The 9,051-nt window shown below is 36.9% G+C and overlaps 1 protein-coding gene across 1 annotated transcript in view; it reads left to right on the forward strand.

Annotated features, from left to right (window-relative positions):
* The window catches only part of LOC104516921 (leucine-rich repeat-containing protein 2-like), a gene marked incomplete at its 3' end in the record, with an annotated part of 17,955 nt that extends 9,201 nt beyond the window's left edge, over nt 1–8,754 (forward strand). The window contains exons 2-3 of the mRNA XM_010161425.1: nt 1–183; nt 8,598–8,754. The exon at nt 1–183 is cut by the window's left edge and continues 52 nt beyond it. Coding sequence (XP_010159727.1) covers nt 1–183; nt 8,598–8,754 — 340 coding nt within the window. The remainder of the gene's footprint in view (nt 184–8,597) is intronic.
* Between the last annotated feature and the right edge of the window lie 297 nt (nt 8,755–9,051).

Consider the following 9,051-nt stretch of genomic DNA (forward strand, 5'->3'; position numbering starts at 1 on the left):
GAGTGCCGGAAGAAAGGCATTCCTCAGTCAAAATACCTCAAGAATGGCTTTGTAGACACAGATAAGAAGATCTTGGATAATTATGGAAAGACTCCTCAGCTCCAGAAGAAGCATGTTTTGTCAGATGAAGCAAATAAAGAAAGAAACAAGTTTATTTTTCAGCTTTCTGGAGAGCAGTGGACGGTAAATATAATGGAAAATATATTTCTATAGTTAAAGAGCTTGGGTAGCTTAGTACTGTAACATTTAATACCCAAAACCTGGTTTTTTTTTTTTGTTTGTTTGGGCCAACACATATGAAATTGATGCTCTTTCACAGTGTTGCAAGTGACAAAAACATTTCCTATCTTACCCTGAACTAGTGGTTTAGTTTTCCAATATGCTTATTTAAAATCCTCTACTGATACATGTAATTTATCCCTCTCAAAAATTTTGGTATTAGCAATCATCTTGCAATAAGGTATCTTTCTCTGGAATTCCCCAATGGATGGAAAGAGATGAAAATAATATTCAGCTTTGTTGGCTTTCTGCTGTCTTCTACCACTCAGAGATCTGTCTTCTCGCTCTAATGGTGTGACAACATTTTTCTCAAGCTTTGTTCAAATCAAAACTAATATTAGCATCAATCCACAATGGTCTTACTGAAAAAAAGCACTTTTTACTTGCATTTGTGTTTGATGTGAAATAGCACTTTGGAAGTAAGCTCTGAATGCTGTTTCAAAATTCAGCAAAAGAGAGATTAGTGTTGGTCTGAAGTTTTATAGAATTATTAAAGAGTTGACTTAAAAGTATTTTGAATACACACTACTTCATTAATGAGAAAGTGAAAGTAGAATTTGGACTTTTGTGTAGTTCACAATTTTGAATTATATTTTTAAGATTTTCATTACCAAAACTGCAAGTTAAAAAGTCAATTGATAAATTGGCTAAATTTTACTAAATTCTTTGATTGACCTGAAACATGAATTTGTCCCAGATATGATCTTGAATATGGAGGTGTTTTCTTTTTCAGCTTTCATTTTTTTCTGGCTTTAGCTCTTTTTTGAATCAACATAAAATAGATGATTTTTCTGGAAAACAGAAAAAACTAGTTTCCTTCCAGCTCTAGTGAGACTATTTTTTCAACTGATGCTAGTCATTCACGTGGTAGGATTGGTTGCTGAAAAGCTACCATATCTCATTTTTCAAGGGCCTTGGCTATTGACAATAATGTTAAAACTGTGTAGTCTTACAACACACTTTCCTGTGTTGTAAACTTTGTAAGTACATTTGGAGGAAAAAAAAGAGATATTATAGCTCTTTAGAGACTGATATAGTAGCAACTGCAAATATTTTCAGTGCATCAGGGAGCTGTGTAACTAAACTTGTCTGTGGCTTACTCTCTTTTGCCAAACCATTAACATTTTACTTTATAACCATAAACAAGGCTTTACATTAGGAGGCAAAATCAAACATACATAATTCTCTCTGTTTTCAATCTGACAAGCTGAAAGATCAATTTAAGAGATACTTGTGCACCGTTTTGCACATTATGACACCTTACACTCCCAACCACCATGCACTTTGATTCTGTCTCCTTATCATATATTCACTGTGCCAGTATCAAACAACCACTATTCCTCATTGTCCATCTCTTGGCTAATTAAAGCGGGCTTCCTGTTTCAACAACATACTGTGTCATAGTTCAGGTGTCTGGAGACAAATCAAAGCTGCTTTATTTAGAGAAGAACAATGCTCCTTCAAAGTCAAAGAACACTGCCAGTCTCTGACAGCTGAAAATTATTTAAAAAATGTGAAAATCCATTTTACAGTGTTTTGAAAGAAGTGGATTTCCCCCTTATTGCAGAAATATTGTAAAACTTGTATTGGTTATGCAAATCATTCTTATTTTACTTTTTAAAATCTCAGCTGTTACTTCTAAACCAAAACCAGGATCAGACATTACACTCTTCATCTCTTACTCTCTCACAAAAAGGTGCACTTAGACAAAGTGAATTTGCAGACTATACAACCAAAGCTGCACAGGCTGGCAATTTTCATGTGAAAAAGTCTGTGGACATGTGACAGTTTTCTCAGAGAGATCTGTGTGTTATGTAACTGGGAGCTGTGTTATCAATTGCGGTTTAGTTTTTGTGATGTGTTTTGCACACAAATACATCTGTGAGTTGCAAATTTGGAAGATTAAGGACTCAGACACTAGGAGGAGTCAGAACTGGGATTGTCGGTGCAGTTTTACAGGCACATAACCAGCTTGGTTTGCTGTTGGTTGGCTACTTACCCTTGGCAGCAGCAAACATCACAGTGTCTATTTGGGAACTAGCTGCTGAATCCTCTATCTCACTTGCTTTTAGCTGATAAGTATTTCTATTATTTTTCCCCTTTCCTCTCATCAATGAAGCAGTAATATATCCTCTAGACAGTTCATAACTAAATCTGAGTAGGTTGCTGGTATGATTTACAGATTTAATTTTGACAACTGGGCTTGCTTCTCAGCTGTACCGGTTCTCTTTCTGGATTCTGTGAAGTTAAGTCTCACAGAGGAGTAATCCTCAGCATAGGGATTTTTCAAGATCAAAGCAAATGGCTTTGCCACATCCTTCCCATAGGTCTCAGTGTAAGGGCTGTCATTGGAAACTTCAGCAGCAAATGAGCCGAGTCCACAACTCAACTAATGGTGTTATTTGCAATGTTGCAGTCCATTAGAATGGCAGCTTCTCTTGGGCACTAATCACTGCCCAGGCTGTCTAGATGGTAAAAATGTAGACATGTTAGAAAGTGCTATGGTCTCATGCTCCATATCCATACATATGTCAGTGAGTCTGGCCCACTAATTCTCCATTGTTGAGTACAAGGTTAAAAACGAGTTTTGTATAACACTTCAGCATATACAGGGATAGCTTGGGCAATAATTTTGAAAATCACCTGGATAGTGCTCTTCTGAAAATCATCTCGGATCTCGTTCTGAGAACCTTGCTAAGTGTGGTGGCTTGACCCTGGCTGGAGTCCAGGGGCCCAACAAGCCGCTCTATCACTCTGTTTCTTGGCTGGACAGGGGAGAGGAAATATAACAAAAAGTTTGTGGGTTGAGGTAAGGACAGGGAGAGATCACTCATCAGTTACTGTTGTGGTCAAAAGAGACTCAACTTGGGGAAAAGTTAATTTATTTATTACCAATGAAATCAGAGTAAAATAGAACTAAACACAAATCTTAAAACACCTTCCCCCCACCCCTCTCTTCTCATGCTCATCTTCACTCTTGCTTTTCTCTGCCTCTCCACCATCAGCAGCACGTTGAGACGAGGAATGGGGGTTTTTCAGTCGGTCCATCACACCCTTGTCTCTGCTGCTCCTTCCTCCTCAGGGGGGAGACTTATCACACACTGGCCCTACTCCAGCCTGGGTTCCTTCCCATAGACGACAGTCCTCTATGAACTTCTCCAACGTGAGTCCTTCCCCACGGACCTTGGTGTCTGCAGAGCTGTTGATCTCACATCCTTTTTTCTCTCTCTCTGCCGCAATTTCTCTCTCTTCATTTAGCCACAACACCTTCTTAAACATGCTATAACACAGGCAGGTCCATCTTGGAGCTGGCTGGCATTGCCTCTGTCGGATATAGAGGAGACTTCTAGCAGGTTTTCACAGAAGCATCTCTTGTGCTACCCACCACTACCAAAACCTTGCCATGAAAACCCAATACAGTAAGGGAGAAAATCAGAGCAGATTACACGTTTTGAATTCCTAATAGGAATTATTTCCTTCAGGACCTCTGTGCCACTTTTATCCCACTTCTCAAATGTCATTGAAATTATAATGTATTTTCATTACTGGAGACCCACTGTTCCTTGCATTTGAAAGTAATTATTTTAACCTATCTGAAGAATGATAAAGTTCATACAATGAACATTATGTTAGACAAAAAAGGCACAGAGTACTAGCTAAAAAGAGTAGGGCTTGATTTTGAATTCTGAGGGATTGTTTTCTGTTTATGCAGATCCGTAATTCCTTGTTGATCATTCTTACTAGTTATTGTTCTCTCTTATGCTGATTTTTTGAGATGTTTGAGACGTGCAGTTTGAGCCTCTAGATATCTTAAGTCACAATGGCTTTCTAACAGTGTTGTCACACTAACAGTGGAAATCTGAACTACAATGCTCTAAGCAGGATTAGTATCGAGCTGTTATGCTTGAAGAACCTACACTCAGTGGATCCCTCTGAGTCTGGAAGTCCTCCTGTGAACTGAGTACTGATTTGGCCATGCCTGCCTCTGGCTGTGGACAATGGTTTATATGTTGAGTTAATACGATATGACAGTGGACAGTGGCGAGATGATTTTACCTGTGTCAGGGCTCCACCTGGAAAACAGTGCGTGAAAACATCCTTAAGGTTCAGTGGTCCTTGCCTCCTCTTTTACACACCAACCAAATATTTATGACTCAAGTTTCTGCATTCTTGTGTGGCACATTTCTGCCAGATGGGAACAGCAATGAACTAATATTTGTATTTAGGCAAGAAAAGGTCTGTAATAACAAAAAGGCTGGTCTCATAATATGATGTTGTGAATCAATCAAACAGGCTTTTCTCATCTCTTAATAAAAAATGGGTAGAACCCCGTTGTATTTTCCCAGAACCAAGTCTCCTAAATCCTCCTGAGTTTGCAAAACCCTTGGGATGTGATAGCATGAGAATGGTGTACTGTGTCACAAGTAATTTGAGGTTCCCAAGGTAATTTCAGAAAAACTTTTTATTTATCTGAGAGTTTTCTAGGTAAAACCACCATGAAAAGGAGCTATATAAGGACTTTCGCCCCTTGAATTGTGTGTTTGAATCAGTTGCCTAGGAGAGAATGATGGAGAGTTGATGAAACACTTAATTGAGATCCTTTGTACATGTAAACATGTATCTGCCAAATTAAATTAGTTCTTCAGAGAAATAGCACTGCTATTAGTGCAGAATGAAAACTGTGGCAAAATAATGTAATGAATATTCATATAAATTTTTCAATGAATTCACTTTAACTCTGTTTTTTCCCTCTGAGTGTTTACTTTCTGCTTCTAACTAATGAATGTGTATTCTCTAGTGGAATTTTAAATTATTTTCTGAAAATCTGCAGGAAAAAGTATTTTTGAATTTGTGATATCAATATTGGCAATGGAAAGGTGATGATGCTCAGTCAAATATAGAGCAGGACTGTTCTTGGCTGTGCTGCTTTACTTAAACAGAGAATGTGGATGCGTGCCTACTTTAAACAACTTTGATGTCAGACAGGCACAACAAGTAAATAAATGAGGGATGGTGAAATTCTTTACTTGTAAATCATGACCTTCTTGCATATCATTTCTTCACAGAAAAAGGCAGCAGATTAATTACTACATTTGTATTTGTTGTCCCAGTTTTATCATCTAACAGCTGTGTATTTTCACAGAGAATAGAGAATTTCCATTTATTATTCCCAACTGTTAGTGACAGTGAACAATTTATTTGCCACAAAGGGTCAAGTAGAATTGCCGAATTGAATAGACAGAGAAAAACCCGTCTGTGGTTTTTTAACTCCCAGAGATATTTTTCCCCAAAGAAGTATAAGATTCCTGACCCAGGCAGGTAATACTGATGGCCCTGAGACATGCTAGTTTTGGAACTAGCTTCCAACTTTCTCAAAGTTGAGGGAGATTTGAATCCAAGGTTTTGGCCTAGCCCATGACAGATAAAACTACAGAGCTGGCAAAGAAACAGAATTGAAACTTCTCAGAGCTTTGATCAGTTTTAGTTCAGGCTCATATCTAGCTAGTAAATGGTCTGTTAATTAGAAACAGCATAATCAGCAGTGGTTGTAGGTTTGCTATTTATTTCCTTTTATTACTTTTTTCCCCCTTCTCCTAAAAATCAAAGGAGTCTGAGGTATTGTTTTCCTGTTAAAGGCAAAAGACTGGCTATCCTCCAAGTGTCAGTCTTCATGGAGTAATTTATCAGCAGGCTGCCAGCTTTAGCATGGCAGCAGAAGATTACAAAAGAACACAAGGGAATCAGAGAGTAAAACAAACATAAAGCTTGTGCAAATTTCTGTTCCCACACCTACCCAGTTTGTAAATGAAGTAAAATATCACATCAATTTATGCTATAGCAATGCAAATAAAATGCATTGTGAGATGGAGAATGCTAAACTCCCCACATTATAGCAAAATATTTGTAAACTTACATTAGCAAATTGTAAATATGGCTGTAAGATATAAAGAAATAATCTCAAGAAGGAAAAGTAAGTCAGGGTAATTGGTAGAAGAATGGAACGTCCTTCCATTCTTTTGAAGTCATCTCTGAATTTTTTTCATTAGCTGCACAAGATTATCTGGGTGCTTTAAACTATCATTAATACAGAAGTAAATATAGGGGTTTTTTTTCACTAATAACGAAATTCAAAATGTTTTGTCTTAATTTTTCTAAAATTAGAAAGGAGTCTGATCTTAATCTGAGAGAGTGCTTTGTGTGCTGCACTGTTTTAAATGTATTAAGAAGTTGTTGTGGGATACCCCCTTCAGTATGGGAGAACAGCAAGGCTGTTTGATTCACAGGGGTAAGGGTTCCTCTTTTCTCCCTGCTGTATCTGCCAATAAGGAGCTGGAGATGGTCTGTTGTGACAACAAAGTGCAAAAAGCAGTAGGTCAGTAGACCTAGTCAGTGGAGAAATAGAACTGGAAATGGCATCTGTTACCCAGACCTCTTTTTCCCTCCAGTATGACTATCCTACATCTGCTTTCTCTGTGAATCAGGGTTCATCTCTAGAATGGCATCTATGACACTCCAGCTAAATGCTATCCCACATGTGCTGCACTTTCGATGGTGTACAGGTGAGAAAGACAGTAATAATTTATTTTGCAGTTGTTATTTATTCTTTTATTTTGCTGTAGAAAAATGTGTATCACTGAAGATGGAGGAGTGGAAACCCACTCCAGAAAGTTGGAGAGGTTTCTCATTACCAGCCCGGAGGCATTTCAGGCATTTTATATTTTAACTGCCATAAACTGACAAATATAGAAGATGGATCACAGCGCAATATACACCTGGTGGGAAAATGAAGCAAGAAATGAAACGATCCATATCAAATATAGAAGGGCAGGTAGCAAGGCAGAACTACACATATAGGTTAAGTGTCTGCATGTGTAAATTTGAAAAGAACTGAAATTAGAGGCAGCACCAACCAAACAAAGAACAGCTTATGATCAACTGTCCAGTGTATCTTTAATTACAATTACATGTTTTAATTTAGCTAAGAGTTAAGTAGCACTGTTCCTAGTTCACAAGTTCAGAATTAATAATAAAAAAAAAAATTAAAATGTATCAGTCTTGTTAATGTCTTGGGGAATCAATGAAATCTTGAAGGAGAAAATATAAAATTGGACAATAACATCTGTATAAAACCCAGCAATTCCTATTGTGTTGTATTCTTCATGCACAGGAAAGAAATTTGGAAGTTATAAAGGAATTAGAGGCTGAAAATCTTACATCTTTTTTTATAGAGCAAAGTCAGTGGTAGTACCTCATCCAGATTATTTATTCCAGATGTTACCAATGCACAGTGATAGAAAACCCAGGACAGACTGGTAAATTATGTGTTGCTTTAGAAAGTGGAGTTTAAATGATATGACCTTCAACTTTATGAATTGATTTTTTCTGTTTCGAGTTCAAAGAATTTGATGACATAATTCAAACAAAGATGATTACATTTGAACTGAATATCAATTAGATAGAACTATTTTTTAAGAGTTAAAGGCTTTAAAATTTTTTTTAGTTGCAGTAGCTGTTATACATTTGAGATTTTGGACAAATACAATAGCCTGAAAATTACTCAGAAACAAACTTATTTGTTGTGTATTTGGAACGATTCTAGAATTTTTAAAGAAAAAGATTCTGCATGACCAAAGGAAGAATTAATTCCAATTGTTGACTGATTTAAAAATGGAATATTTTTATTCTTTCTAAAGAAATTTAGTAAAGTTTTTCGAGCACTACTGCAATAACTTAGGAAGCTAAGTCACTTCTTTGAAAAAAGTCTTTAGAAAAGTGGTATGTGTCATGTGTGTATCCTATCTGAAATGTTTCTGTTCCTTGGACCATGTTCCATCCCGGCAAAAAAATTTTAAAACTCTGGCAGGTATTAAGAATGTTGCCACTTTCTTTTTTTTTTTTTTTGGTGACAAACCCTATTTAGTTATTCTTCATACAAACACTCATCTGTTCTCAGCTGCATTTTACTGCATCTTGATGTGTGAATTAAAGCACTGAATTGTGCTTTAAAAAAATCCTGCAGCTGGAAAAAGCAGATAATATGGGAGACACCAAAGAGGTTGAGTGCCCCAGATATGTTTCAGTTTATAGATCAGAATGATTGCATTAGCAGTTAAAAAATGAATATTTGGAGGCAGACGGCTGTAATCCTCTTCAAAAGCAAACAGCTCCTGTGAGGATTTGGCAAACTGCTGTTCTACATCAAGATAATTAAGGCAAAGTGTTGAGGCTGTGGAATTTCCACCCCTGTATTTAGAAGCATGGTAGAAAAAAATTCTAACTTGATGTTTTCTATTTACCTGTTCTTATTTCATTTACAGGAATTCCCAGATTCTCTGAAAGAACAGACCTATCTGAAAGAATGGCATGTGTGTAATACATTGATACAAACCATTCCAGCCTACATTGCGTTATTTCAAGATCTGAGAGTACTGGAGTTGTCAAAAAATCAAATCAGCCATCTCCCAGTTGAAATTGGTAAGCTGGTTCAAGATAGTGAGCTATTTATACTTATGCCATTTAACTATATTTCTGGGAAATGAGCATCCCAGTATATTCTCATTCATTTACTGATAATCATCTTCTCGCTTGTTTCCTGTAAAGGATCAGCTCTAAATTTTTACAGTTCTCTGACTGTAATTATACTTGCTGAGTTGTATGCAATACCAGGTGTGGAGCATGGCTTTAACATGGAAAAAACTGACACTTTTTGTTATCTGACTATAAGGCAGTTTTTACTTGATGTAGATGGAGGGTTCTTCCTGAGAACAGGTG

Source organism: Eurypyga helias, unplaced genomic scaffold (assembly GCF_000690775.1).
Source record: "Eurypyga helias isolate BGI_N326 unplaced genomic scaffold, ASM69077v1 scaffold2791, whole genome shotgun sequence".
Taxonomy (NCBI): Eukaryota; Metazoa; Chordata; class Aves; order Eurypygiformes; family Eurypygidae; genus Eurypyga; species Eurypyga helias.